Source organism: Alligator sinensis, unplaced genomic scaffold (genome assembly GCF_000455745.1).
Source record: "Alligator sinensis unplaced genomic scaffold, ASM45574v1 scaffold768_3, whole genome shotgun sequence".
NCBI classification, from domain to species: Eukaryota; Metazoa; Chordata; order Crocodylia; family Alligatoridae; genus Alligator; species Alligator sinensis.
The window spans coordinates 1,472,204-1,486,285 of record NW_005842135.1 but is presented as its reverse complement, the minus strand read 5'-3'; the positions used below and the strand labels follow the sequence as shown (position 1 = coordinate 1,486,285).

Below are 14,082 nucleotides of genomic sequence, written 5' to 3'. Positions count from 1 at the left end.
TGTGGATCTGGCTGTGGCTCCGTTCTCTCCTGGGCACAGAGCATATGGAAACTCTGGCCCCTGCCTGGCCTAGCCGTGGCAGCTCTGGCCTGGGACACTGTGGCATGGCTGGGCACGAGCTAGAGCGTCAGTGTGTTCCATGCCGGGGAGGGAAGAGAGGCAGAGGCATGCCTGACAGCAAGCTGTGGTGGGGCAAGCAAGAAAGACTGTGGGGAGCAGGAGTGGGGAGCAGAGCCTGCGGGGGCTGAAGGTTGGGTCAGGGGCTGTAGGGGAGGCAGAGGCAACAGGGGGACTGACTGCAAGGGGACAATTGGTTGGGGGGCCATGAGACAAGGGGGCTACCTGCCCCCCAAACTGCCTGCTCTCTCCCTTGCTGCTGCTGTTGCTGCTTTCCATGCTGCAGCAGTGGGTTGATGAATTTAAGGCACCTTCTGATAATTAGAGCCTATACATGGAAAATGTATAGATAATGTAAAAAATTTCCATGCATAGCATCTAATTATTGGGGGTAGTCTTAAATTCAAAGTCATCTAGGATTTGGGTAAGTAAGGGCACTTTTCTTTGGCTTAGTAAATAAGAACAGACAATTTAATTTTTCTACCATTCAGTATCTTTAAAAAAAAACAAAGATTCAGAGACTCCATGAAATACACGGTGCATTCTGCTATTGCTGTGAATTGAGCAGAAGGTTTTGTTGCGCTGTCCACAGTGATATCCACGCCTTTTTTTTCCTTCACTCAGGTTAATTTCCATATGGGTAATTTAAATGATTCCATAATGGTGTGAATTCCAGTTTTTGCACAGTGTATTTCATTTGCCAACATATTGTCTTCTCTTTTAGCTTTGGCAGGCCCCTTTGGAAATTCTGCATACTCTTTTCTACACTTCACTGATTTATATAATTTTGTGTCATTTATAAATCATGTCACTTCACCACTTCAGCAGGTTATTAATAAATATCATAAAGAACGCTGGTCCATATATCCTTGACTTATAAATTTCCGTAACTCCATTGATCTTCCCACCCACCCCCATATGAAATTTTGGGTTCCCCTACTGTTAACCTCTTGCCATGTTGAAAACCGTCCTTTTAATTTTGCTTTTTATTTTCCCAGTGCCTTGGTTACAGTCTGCACAATGCACTACTTTACTTTTCAGTCTACAACTGTTTACTTTTCTTAATAGAAGTGAGATTTTTCAACAGCATTTTGAAAGTCTAAATAAGTAAAAAAACAAAACAAAAAACAACCCTCTTTTTTATTCATAATTTTGAGGAACACTCAAAGAATTCTTATAGTTTCAAAGCTTAATTTACAGGAGCTCTGATCTTGTATTTCTATTCAATGGCAGTCATTGGGATGCTGACTGAGCAGAACACAATACATTGTTAATGCAATGCATGTCTGAAGAAGTTGTTTCTTTTCCATTTCCAGAGGATGAACACCAAAGGCTTGGATAGGATCTCTGCTCTCAGGATTTTGGGGAAATTGCTTCCATCCTTTAATGCCCTTTATGGCAAGAACACAGAACAGGCTGCCAGGCATTTGTCAGCAGCAGGATCAGAACTGTTACTTATTCTCTCAGCCTACTTCACCCCTCTGGCACATATTATAAGAAATCTCTGTTGCCTTCAAATTAACCTTCACTGGTTCCAGGGATTAATTTGAATCTTTGAATGACCTTGACTAAGCACTTTGCTTCTCTCTACCTGTGTTCTTCCATTTGCAGAGTGGCAATAATAAAATCTCTTGGCTCAAGGGGAGATTTTCATTAGGTAAAGGTTGTCTGAAGTTGTGATGAATCGGATGTTCTGAGACAGGAGGGCATTACTAGGATTTATTTATTTTTTTGTTCCTTTTCTCCTCAGGTTCTTCATCATCAAGGAGAGCTTTCTGCTTTACTATGCTGAGAGTGAAAAGAAGAATTTTGAAAGCAATAAATACTTCAATATTCACCCGAAGGTCAGCACTCTTCTGTGGGTTCCATTAGGACTCCAGCTGGCTTCTTACAAGCAGCCAGAGAGCAGAGGAAGCAGGTTATCTAACCCCAACCCTGAGTCGCTGGACCCAGAGGCACCTCCAAACGATATAGGAATGTTGATGAACCTTTTATGAAAATCAAACTTAACTCGGGCTCCCCCCAGCCCCACCAGCTACTTGGTTTTATTTTTTAATCCTTTTTCCTGATATTAGGTTCACAGCCCAACTTCTTTAGTCATCTCATGCACTGGTGTAACGAGCAGGTGGCTGGGTCACCAGCCGCAACTGCCAACTTGGAGTGGAGGAAGGGCAGCTGCTGCCACTGCCTGCCCATGTCTTGCTAGTGCTGTTGCTCAGCCATGGTACATACTCTGATCTCATGATTACCCAGTTCATCTGGTGGCCATCAGAATAGTCTGCTGTGAGGCTACTCTGATCATCACCTGGTTTATTACTTGACTCATCATGACTTGCCATTAATCTGTACCTGCAAATCTAGTCAGACACAACAGTGACCCAGTATACCTCACACACATGCAGGATAAGGAAGGGGAGGGTTCATCTCTCAGGCCTTTGCCACCTGTGCTTTTAGTGGGAGTAGCCCTTTTTGTTCTCCATGGACCTCCAGCCACAGAGGACATGCACTTTAGGGGGTCCGATTTCACCCGCAGCAGGTATTGGTGATATGCTAGATGTCACCAATGTGCACCAATATGCATAGGAAACTACCACTTAGAGAAATGAAGTCCAGGAGCCATAAATGGGGGCACCAACTCCCTCACGGTTGCATTTGTAGTTACTCATTGAAGCATAACGTCTTAAACCTGCTGGATGATCCCCTGGTCTTTAAAAAAGAACCTCCCATTTCCTTCCAGTTTTCATATCCCAGCACCCACTGGAGGTGGGCAAGATTAGGCTCCCTGTGCAGCCCGTTAGCACCATGTGTGGATCTAGAATTTTGCAAAGGAGGGTGCAGGTGGTGAGGTGCATCATCACCTATAAAACAACATCTTTTTCTCCAGTTAAACTAGAAGTTTTATTAATACTCTAGAGATCTAAGGATGTATTATTCAGTTTGATTGAAGCAAAAACAAATATAACTTAATTGGAATGAGTTAAAAACAATCTTCAGGGCTGGGACGGGCTGTGACAGGAGTTTCGGGAGCAGCTAAGACAGCAGCATTGTAGAACAAAGGATAGCTTGATTGGTGGAACATCAAGACCACCAATTAAAAGGGAGAAAGTCATTAACACTTGTGGAATGAAGAGTTTCAAAGGGATCAGGTAGATTATAAGGATCCATGAAGTCAAGGGACTTCCTCAGCACTGCCTGACTAGAAATGCTGCTGCTATTGCCAGGCAGTTGGTTTTAAACTTTGGGTGGAGCAGGAGTCAAAGCAGGATTCAAACACTCCCTCCTCACCCCCAGATCTTCCCTTGATTAGCACTTCCCTTTAATCAGTTGCAGCAGGTTCCCCTGGGTGCTGTGAGGTGTCAGTCCTGCTTCTCAGAACTATACATGCTGATTGTTGTGACACTTCCAGCATCTGAAGAGGGGCATGGGGAAAGCTGAGAACGGGAGTCCCTGATATGCCTTGCTTTTGGCTGTGCCTTGTATCTGCTCACTGAAGGTATACTGACTGATTTCAACACTGGTTCCACACTAGGGTGTCATTCCTCTGGGGGGCTGCATCGTGGAGGCCAAAGAAGAGCCCAACATGCCTTATGCCATAAAGATCTCCCATGAGGACTTCCATGTGAGTGAACTCTTTTCTTTTCAAGTAGGTGAGCTTAACACTGATGAGAGGGCTGAAGCAACAGCCCTGGACATTGATGTGCTCTGTTTATTCACAGCAAATGGAACCACTTAGACAGCAGCATTGCTGCCCGTTCCCCTCCATCACTTTGCTTATGTGTCTTGCCACCTCAATGAGAGTCAAAGGATAGGGCTGGCTCCAGAGCCCATCCATTTTTTTCTGCCATTTGGAGTAGTATCAATGGTGGGAAGGTGGCAGTGCTTACAATACCTGTGTCCACTGGTGGCCTGGATAGGACCATGTGCATGATGTTATATATGCATGTGCATGTGCTACACCAGCAGCTCTCATTGCAGGCTTTGTTTTTCTTTCCCAGGGTAACATTGTCCTTGCAGCTGAGTCAGAGTTTGAACAGGCCCAGTGGCTGGAACTGCTGCAGGAGTCTGGGAAAGTGTAAGTACGAGGGGCTTAATTCTATTCTTTTCTCTTTTCTGAAGTATTTTGGTAAGGTGATGGGGACCAGAGGGTGTGTCTTGTGAGAAGAGCAAAGTGTGACTAGTGTTACAGGGTAGAAAAGTTGAAATACTGCTCCATGGCTGTAAGTCCTGGTTAACCTCAGATTTTGACCACTCTACCACATAAACCAAACAGTTTAAGACTTGATATAAATCTTCCTCCATTATGCTAAAGTTTCATTATTCTGCTACGTCACCACCTGGCTCTGGACAGGACTGGGAAGTAATGAAATGACATGTGGCAACTTCTGTCCTGCTATTTCTTCTCACTTCTTGGACTTAGTGAAAGCAATGAAGTTCTGTTGGATGAGGAGCAAGACCTGGGAGCTTATGACTCTGAGGCTCCCTGCACCACTAGCATAGGTATCTGGGGTGACATGGGGTCAGGATGAGGGAGGTCTAGGCCCCCATGTGAAGGGAGCATGGCAGCCACAAAGGCTATGACAATAACAGTGGCCCCAAGATTTCAACAGCAGTTCTGACATGGTTCTGTGATCTTTGAGGCATAGGTCCCATATTTCAGCACACTCAGCTGGTACGTGGGGAGAGGAGAATTTAGCCCTATGAGAGAGGCTTTCTATGAGCTACCTCAGGGAGTACAGCAGATCCCCTGAGAGGGTTGATTTATCACATTTCCAGACCACTTCTGCACACCTAGGTGATGTAAAGGCTGTAAGCACCAGGATGCTTTGGCAGCTTATCTGACTGGCACCTTTGCACGTTTTGAGGTTTGACTGTTGCTAGCCCTGGAATGTCATTGCTCAAGTGCCTCCCAGTGAAATGGGCAGGCTGGTATGAAACCAGAACAAGCACTGTTCAAGTTTTAGCAGAAGTGTGGAAAGGCAGTGGCAGGGAGGGGGGTGTGGGGCTGAGGGACGGGAGTTCTCCCAAACCACATGGGGACTTTCAGAATCTCTGAAGCCCGGTAATCAGCTAAGCTGCTTAAAGGAAAGAGCGCTTTGCCATATGCCCTGCAGCAGTAGCTTTTGCCCAGCGAGGTATTACGCTGGATTTGTACCCTTGAGCCCCCATAAAAAATGGCTAGAAAAAAGGGCATCTCATTCAGATGAGTTTATCCTAGCATGTTGGCATGGGCAGATCAGGACAGCTCACTTCTCAGAAGCTTCTGTGTGTTGGAAGGAAGGAAATATCATTGCATCAGGATGTGGTACAGGGTCATTTTTTATTAATGGTGACTAAATATGCAGTACTCTTTGCCCTCCCCCCATTCTGCTCGCTCCTGGCTCTGGGCTGTATAGATGCACAGCTCAGTCTCCACTCACCATGCCACCCAGAGGCCAGTCGTGCCCACTGTGTGCTCAAACTTGAGAGGAAAAGCAAATCCCCCAGCTCACTGTTTCTCTTTGGCATTGTAAGCACCAGCATGCTTGTTATGCTGTCCCTACCCTACCCTTTCCTCACTGGAGCTCCACTGATGTTAGCCACCATGACAATACTTGTGTTGAGTAGGCAGTGGGGACTTTACTGTCTTGCCTTATAACTCTGTTTGACTGAGGCCTAGGCCATATAGGAATTAAAATGCTGGCAGGACCACTCCAGAGACTGGGAAATGGAGGGAGAGTTACCACCAAGTGCTAGGATACCCAGGGTGTTTGATCCCCCTATGCTCTGACCATAAACGGCTAAGATTTGGGAGGACCAGGTGTGAGAGATGCTGAGCCCCAGGTAGGCCCCTGTGATCTGTGCTGTAGCGGGGAAGGGCACAACTCTTGAAGAAGATGGGCAGGGATGTGTAAAATCATCGAAACATTGGGAAATAAAGGTAGAAGGAACCTTCAGAGATCTAGTCCAACCCTATGCCTGGATCACCTCTATGCAAACCATCCTATACAAACCCATTGTCTAACTTGTTAGTAAAATTACAGTCAGTCTTGACACAACACAAGATGTAACACATTAACCTGCCATAGGGAAGGCAGAGGGACAACAGTGACCAATGTCTTACTTCTTGAGGATTGTTAAAATATGTTTGAGAGATCAAAGGAAGAGGGCCATGCCCCCCACTACAAAGGAATATAAAACCCCCACAGTTAGTGTCTTATAAGTAGAAGAACTTCCACTGAAGTCCATAGAGCTGCATTCGCTTATACCAGTGCTGATTTTGGCCTTGGGACCCTTGTTGCTGTGAGTCAGGTAGATTCCTCTTTAAAAATGCATGTGGGGAACAGGTACTAGCAAAGGGTTTCCAAAAGCATGAGGTCGTGTGTGGCTGCACCCCATGCCCAGAGCCCACCCTGTTCCTAGACCCTGATTCTGGCTCTTCAGCCCAAAGTGTTTGATGTAGAAACTGATGAAGCCATTGTCGTATGGTTTTTTTGGTGCAGTAGGATAACCCGCCCTGCAGGAGAAAAATAGGCTTGTAGTATCCTCCTCTCCTACTTTCCTCCCTGTATGTCATCACTGCTAGAAGCTGCTAGAATGCTGCAGCTCCAGTATCTACCTAATGAGTTGTGATGACTGGCTGTGTGTGAAGAAGAGCAGGGATAATGTGATATGTGTTAGCAAAGTTAGGTCAGGAGCTGAGCAGTAGCCAAAAAAGACACAGCGTGGTCCAGTAAATTGAGCAGCATTGAAAGGGAAAGTTAAAAGGATGCTGTGTGCATCATTTAGGCACTGCATTTTAGTGCCCTTTTGCTACAGGGAAAACATGCTGCTGAGTCTACCAGAGTGCTTGCAGCTTGTTGTGATCATTCCACTTCTCTCTTCTTCATCTTCATCATAAAGAAGAAGAAAAATAAGAAAAGAGTGCATAAGTATGCAGAGAAAACAGGACAAATGAGACTGGAGTGGGTAGCATCCAATTCCCTTCATTTCATTCTTTGCGTTGCAAAGGGCTGAAGATATAGAGTTATAGAAAGTTAGGGTTGGAAGGGTCCTCAAAGCAGGACCACCCCCAACTAGATCATCCCAGCCAAAGCTTTGTCTAGCCAGGCCTTGAAAACCTCCAAGGATGGAGCTTCCACTACTTCTCCGGGTAACCTGTTCCAGTGCTTTACTACCCTCCTAGTGAGAAAATGTTTCCTAATATCTAACCTAAATTTCCCTTTCTTCAGCTTGAGGCCGTTGTTCCTTGTTGTGTCATCTGCCACCACTGAGACCAGTCTAGCTCCATCCTCTTTTGAATCTCCCTTCAGGTAGTTGAAGGCTGCTATTAAATCCACTCTGTGTCCTCGTTTCTAGACTAAATAAGTCCAGTTCCCTCTGTCTTTCCGCATAAGTCATGTCCCCCGGCTCCCTCACCATTTTCGTTGCCCATATGTGTACTTTTACTTTAAATCTGGAACAGGAAGAGTGTGCAAGAACACTGCAGTGGTAGGTATTATTTAAAGTATGGAAGACCTGTGCTAGTGACTGTCAGGTGGCCTGGTGGGAATGCACTGTATTGTTGCAAGGGAGTCTAAACTACCTACCAAGCTGACTGCTCATTCCCAGACTTGGGTACTGCTAGCAGTCGAGTTGCAGCAGCAGAGTTCAGCCTGGGTGAGTGTTTGTGCAGCTTCTCTGGTGGGTTTAACAGCCCAGATTAGGCTCCAGGTTGCTGCAGATACACTGCTACTGGAGCCTGAGCTCAGGTTTGTCTGCATGAACTGCAGTTATAGGGCTGACAGCAATGTGGATGTACCCAAAGACCTCTCTGACTAATTATAGTGTGGAACTGACAGTTTCTGTAAAGGAATTCCCTCAAGTCTGCTGTAGTCAGTGGGATGGCAGCTACAGTGCTTGTCAGACCATGGAAATGTTTGGTTTTAAAGTGGAGCGGAGAGGCCAGGGATCTTCTGGTTCAGGTGTTCACAGGACCCACCCAAAGGTGAAATGCCAACCCAGACTGCCATAAGAGAGAGGGGATTTTTTTTTAAATAAGAAGTTATGTTATATAATTGTGATGTGTAGAAGTATAGAGCCTGGCACAATGGAGCCATGTTCTCTGTTATGACTTCTGGTGCTGTTATAGGAGTACTGCTACTAGGAGTAGTATTCATAATAATCATTTGAAAGCCAATGGAAATTCTGAATTATGATATTTATTTCTAATAATTCATAAACAGCTTTCAGCCAACCCCTTGCTGCAACTGTTTTTCTACTTCAGTGAATTAGTATTTTCTGATGAAAATCCATTTTGTGGAACAATTCTCTACCAGCTCTAGTCACAAGACTGCTGCTTTCCGTTGTAATACAGGTACTCGTTTTCAGCAGTTAGGTGTCAATTACTTTTCAAATGTGAGGCAGACTACACCGTTTTCATAAGCTGGGGTTAAGTAGGCTTAAGAAGGCTGTCCCTTGCATATGAGGAAAATCTCAGATCGGTATTTATGAAAGAGGCAGACATCTTAAATGCTTCACCTGTTTTGAATCCCTTAAGCCTGAGAACAGGATTTAATTCAGTGTCTCAATATTTTAAAATATTACATCATGACTGCCTTGTGTTTGCCATGTGCGTGCGCACATGACCACACACACACACACACACACACACACACACACACATTCAAGACATCTGCAAAACTATACATTTCTATTAATGTTAGACAATCTGTGGACAAATTGGAGAGACTCCAGTGGAGGACAATGGAAATGGTTAGGGGACTGAGGCACATGACTGATGAGGAGAGGCTGAGGGAACTGGGTTTATTTAGTCTGGAGAAGAGAAGACTGAGGGTGGATTTGATAGCAGCCTTTAACTACCCGAAGGATGGTTGCAAAGAGGATGGAGCTAGACTGGTCTCAGTGGTGGCAGATGACAGAACAAGGAGCAACAGTCTCAAGTTGCAGCAAGGGAAGTTTAGGTAAGATATTAGGAAACATTTTTTCACTAGGAGGGTAGTAAAACACTAGAACAGATTACCCAGAGAGGTTGTGGAGTCTTTATCCTTGGAGGTTTTTAAGACCCAGGTAGACAAAGCCTTGGCTGGGATGATTTAGTTGGGGATGGTCCTGCTTCGGGCAGGGGGTTGAACTAGATGACCTCCTGAGGTCCCTTCCAACCTAAATTTTCTATGATTCTGTGTTCTAAGTTCTCTGCATTTTGGAAAATATTACAAAAGTCCATTAGTTTAAAAGGAATCCAGCTGTATGCAACACACACAAAGCTGTGCCTGTTCACTAATTCTCTTCTAATTTGCTTTTGAAAGGTCTGCTTGTGGGCATGAAAGGTATTAGTACAGCAAATAAGGTTTGCCAGAGGCAAAAATAAAGGCTTTCTTAAAAGTATTCAACAAGAGGTTGTTGATTACAGTTATTTCAAAAACCTGTAAATGCCAAACAGCTAGTAGGGAGGGGGGAGAAACCACAACCCTGTCCCAGCTTTGAAAGTCCAATTTGCTTCTCATATTTATGAATCTTGGGCTATAAGTATTCATCGCATTTGTTTTAACAAAAAACCTTTCGTCCTGGGGTCATACGGACATACATGTCCACCATCACGCTTCAAGTCTCTATGAAATCTGCTGGGTAGGGTGTACTAACATTTTTTTTCCTGGAATAACCTTGTGTACATCTTGTACAGTTACTGTGGTTCAGTCCTGGCACATGCCTGTCAGGCTGTGTTCTCTTGGAAGGGCAATGTGTGTAAATGACTGTGCCCCTCCTGTTCTGATTCAGGTCAAACAGAGACAATCAGTCCCAAATCAAATGAAACATCTCTTTACAGATTTAGTATTTTTCCAGGAAATAAATACATAAATAAATAAACAAACCCTCAAAGCCCTACCTTATCATGTATATGTTTTAATGGGAATGCTAAAGAAATTACTGTTCTCACTATCAAATGTGAATATAAACAAATCAGCCTGCATTTTCAGCATAAAAAATGTTTTCTGTAAGGTCTGAAGCCCAGGTCTGAGAAGACTGGGTCCTATTCCTGACTGTGCCTTTGACTTGTGTGTCCTTGGGCTTGTTACTTCACCTCTATACTGATGCACGCCCTTGCTTTTCAGGTGCAGCCAGTAACACATCTGTTATACGGGATGAGGTGGAGGGGGGCCTTTGTTCAATAATGTTTGCAAAAAGCATTGAAATCTCTTGGTGTGTAGTACTAGTCATACAAATTACTACCATAACCCCGCTTCTCTTACTTTAGGTTTTATTTTTTCTTAAGTTTTTAGCGGGGGCTCTTTATTATTTTTAGAAGTAGTGCTACTTGTCAGACTAGGGGGCTAGGATATAGCTTAAATCCAAGTGCTAACTGCTAAGGCAGGCAGGGATGTTTAAGCAGATACAAGACCGGAAGCCTGCAGGGTTGAGAATAAAGACCAACACATGTAAAACTGAGGAGGTTTTAAAGCTGGAAGGAAGGTAGTGGTGCAGGGGTAGAGCACTGGACAAGAGTGAGAGGGTGAAATGCCACTGGCTACAAGATGTGGAACTTAAAGAGGAGCGAAATGTAATAGAAGATAAGTCCTCATCTTCATCTATCAAAATTGTACCAAGCCACCAGGGTCAATTTCCAATCCAAGTGCCAATCCCTACTGTGAAGCAGGCTCTCAGTCAGAGGTTCCCCATATCTTGCACAGGCTTGGAGGACTGCTAAGGTGGATCCCAGTGTAGGACTCCCAGAAGAAGAGAGAAAGCATTATGTTTATACACAGTCCCTGGAAAAGGGAAGTTTCCAATTTATAAAATATTATTACTCATAAATAAGAAAACAAAGCAATTCTTAGAGCACAAGGGACTTTGTGTTTGCATTGCTTGGTGGAATATAAGATGGAGTCTCTCAACTCTTCCAATAACTCTGACTTGTTTTCTTTCCCATTCTCTTATTTGTCTTCATTCTGTCTTTAGGACCTGGAAGAATGCCCAGCTGGGAGAAGCCATGATTGAGAGCCTGGAAGCTCAGGGGCTGCAGCTGGCCAAGGAGAAGCAGGAATATTTAGGTTGGATGGAACAGCTTTTTGCATTGGAGATGCTTTAGAGTTAGGAATGAATGCCCAAGGGCCAAGGTCATCCTAAACAGCAGCCTATTCAGTTTGCAAGACAAATACAAGCAACAATGAGGGCTGTGCTTGGGGTATTTCTTTTAGATGTTTGAAAGCATGCATGCATCTTTCCCATTCAGCTGCAGCCCTTTTAATTTCAAGACGGTCAGGAGTCAAGGTGTCCTGGTCCTGGGAGTTACTAGCACCAGGGGGCTGCAGACCTGGCAAACACCATATGCTGCTTTTAATTTCTTGGGAGTGGCATTTCTTATGATGATTACAGTTCTCTTTTCCCTGGCAAGAGTTTTTACTCTCTCACTGCTAAATCTTTACCTAAATTTACCCATTTTGTAAGTGGTGATTTTGTAGGGTGGCAATTCTCACCGGGCAGATTAAGGGGGCACAGATGGACAAGATGGCTCAGCCAGTATGTAGGGGTATTTCAAATGACTAGCTACACCTTTGGTAATGCAGGCTTGTTCCATGGTAGGCCTAGGCAGATTGTATGAGCACGATGGGTAACATCCTGTCACTCTGTCCCTGCTTTGAAGCCCTCTAAAACTAGCAGATTTAGAGATTTCCTTTCTACATTTCTGTGCTTCTCATGCCCAACAATGAACTTAGTACGTTGCCCGGGATTTAATGCACAGTTAGGGTATAGTCTTATTCCTAGAACACCAATGGATTACTCTAGGAGCACTGGCACACAAATGAGTTATTACCCCAGAATATTAGGGGGGGAGCTATACAGCAGCTCCATGGTCACTGTTTGTGTGTGCATGCTCTTACCCCATATTTAATGGAACCTAAGGCATCTAGCTCATCTTTTAGTGAGAGAGAAGTAACTATCATGGGCTAGCTTTCACATACCACAGCATACAGTATCCACATAAGGAGCTATTGTAGAGCAGTTGATGTATTTTATAGCCCTCCCCTCCTTTATTTCTCTATAATGTGTCCATGTCCTTAATCTGCTCCCCCATTCTTTGACCTGCCTCACAGAGCTCTGAAGGCCATAGATGCTCACAAACTTTTGAAACCCTATCTGAATTATGCAGTCCTTAGGGTGGGATTTAAAGGAATAACCATAACAAGAGCTGTTCAGTCTGAAGAGCATAAAGCCATTTATGTTATCGGCCGAATGAATGAAGGCTTATAGCTCATGTATAAGAAAAGGAAGTATTATTATTGCTATTTTATACATGGGAATAAGTAATACGTGGGATCCATAAAGGGGTAACTTGTAAAACTGGTTGAGATGTTTTGAATGAAAAACTCTTTTCATTTAAAACCTTGCTCTCCAAAAAAATCCTCCCCACCATCCCCTCCCCCCACCACAAACATCAACCCCCCAAATAATGTTGTATTAGAAAACTATTGCCTTTTAAAGTCAGTTGGTGAATTTCGGGACAATACTTTTCATCGGCATTGTTCAATTTGATTTGTTTCAATATTTTGTGTGTATGCATAACGTTTATACATTGGATGTCAGTTTTATTTCCATTTCATATTTTTGTCAGCATTTTTATTAGAATATAAACAGAAATGTTCAACAACTATTTTTATAAAAGTTGCAGTAATGCTGATGAAAAGTATTGTACCAAAATTCATCAGTTGATTCAGAAAGGCAAGTTTTCTCATTAAATTATTTGTTTTCACACACACAAATGTATTTTATGAAAGAGACAATTATATATTTCAACCTAGCAAAACATTTATATTTTAATTTTTAACCAGTCCTAGTTACTTAGGCCAGGCCACAGTACAAATCTATGAACTTGAGCCATAGCTGGGATTGGATCCCATCTCCTGACACCAGCTCCCTGCTCTAACCCCTTGGCCTTGCTTTGCAGTAGGGCTGTGCGATGCTTTGGACCATGCTTCAGATCCAGACAAGCTTTGGATACTTCGGCATCGGAAGCAGCATGTCCGGATTGAAGCGCTAGCTTTGGTAGGCTTTCTGAAGCGGTTTGGAGCTTCCAAACTGCTTTGGAGCTGCTTCAGAGATCTGGCCATAGGGTATAATGGGGAATCAATGAAATATCTATAACGAGTTTTGCCTGTCAGCAGCTAGAGGTGCAGGGCCCCAGAACCCAGAAGCCCTGCACCTATCTCCTTGACAGCTGGCAGGCTTCATGGCTGCAGCAGGGGCTACCATCCCTGCAGCTTTCACCCTGCTGCGCCTTAACACACAGTGTCATCTATGTCACGAGTTTTGCCTGTCAGCAGCCTGAGGTGCAGTTCTCCCCAAACCCCTGTACCTATCACCTTGAAACTAGGCAGGCTTTGTGGCCTCAGCAGGGGCCACCACCCTTGCAGTTTTCAACCCCCTGTGGCATAACACATAGATGTGACCTGAGTTTTGCTTTCAAGAATTTATGGTGCAGTTCCCCACAAACCCCTCCACCAATCTTCTTGAAACTTGGCAGGCTTCATGCTCTCAGCAGAGGCTACCATCCCTACAAGTTTCATCCAAATGAGACAAAAAACAACAAAGTTATAGATATTTCACTGATTCCCCATTATAACCTATGGCCGGATCTCGGAGGCGGCGCCGAAGCCTCAGAGCTGCTTCGGCTAGATCGAAGCAGGAACCCGGTCCGGAGCTCCAGATCGGATCCATGACATCTGAAGCGGCTGGATCTGAAGCCGGATCGAATAGCTGCCTACTCATACAGGCCTACTTTGCTGCTTTCATAGAATAACCCAGAACTGACTTGGTGGGATGTAGCTATTAATATTAATCGGTTATTTAGTATCCAGTTTTGTTTAATAAGCTTTGCCTCTTGGTAGCTAACATAGATACCATTATTGATTGAGGACCCCCAAGTCTCACAAAAGTGAGAGAGGTTGATATAACACAGATTTATTTACAAGTCCACATAAAAGAGCACATTTG

At 44.2% G+C, this 14,082-nt stretch overlaps 1 protein-coding gene across 1 annotated transcript in view; it reads left to right on the top strand.

Annotated features, from left to right (window-relative positions):
• The window catches only part of PLEKHD1 (pleckstrin homology and coiled-coil domain containing D1), a 46,287-nt gene that overhangs the window by 17,495 nt on the left and 14,710 nt on the right, over positions 1-14,082 (top strand). The window contains exons 2-5 of the mRNA XM_006025184.3: positions 1,868-1,961; positions 3,647-3,736; positions 4,113-4,189; positions 11,050-11,141. Of these exons, the coding sequence (XP_006025246.1) occupies positions 1,868-1,961; positions 3,647-3,736; positions 4,113-4,189; positions 11,050-11,141 (353 nt within the window). The remainder of the gene's footprint in view (positions 1-1,867; positions 1,962-3,646; positions 3,737-4,112; positions 4,190-11,049; positions 11,142-14,082) is intronic.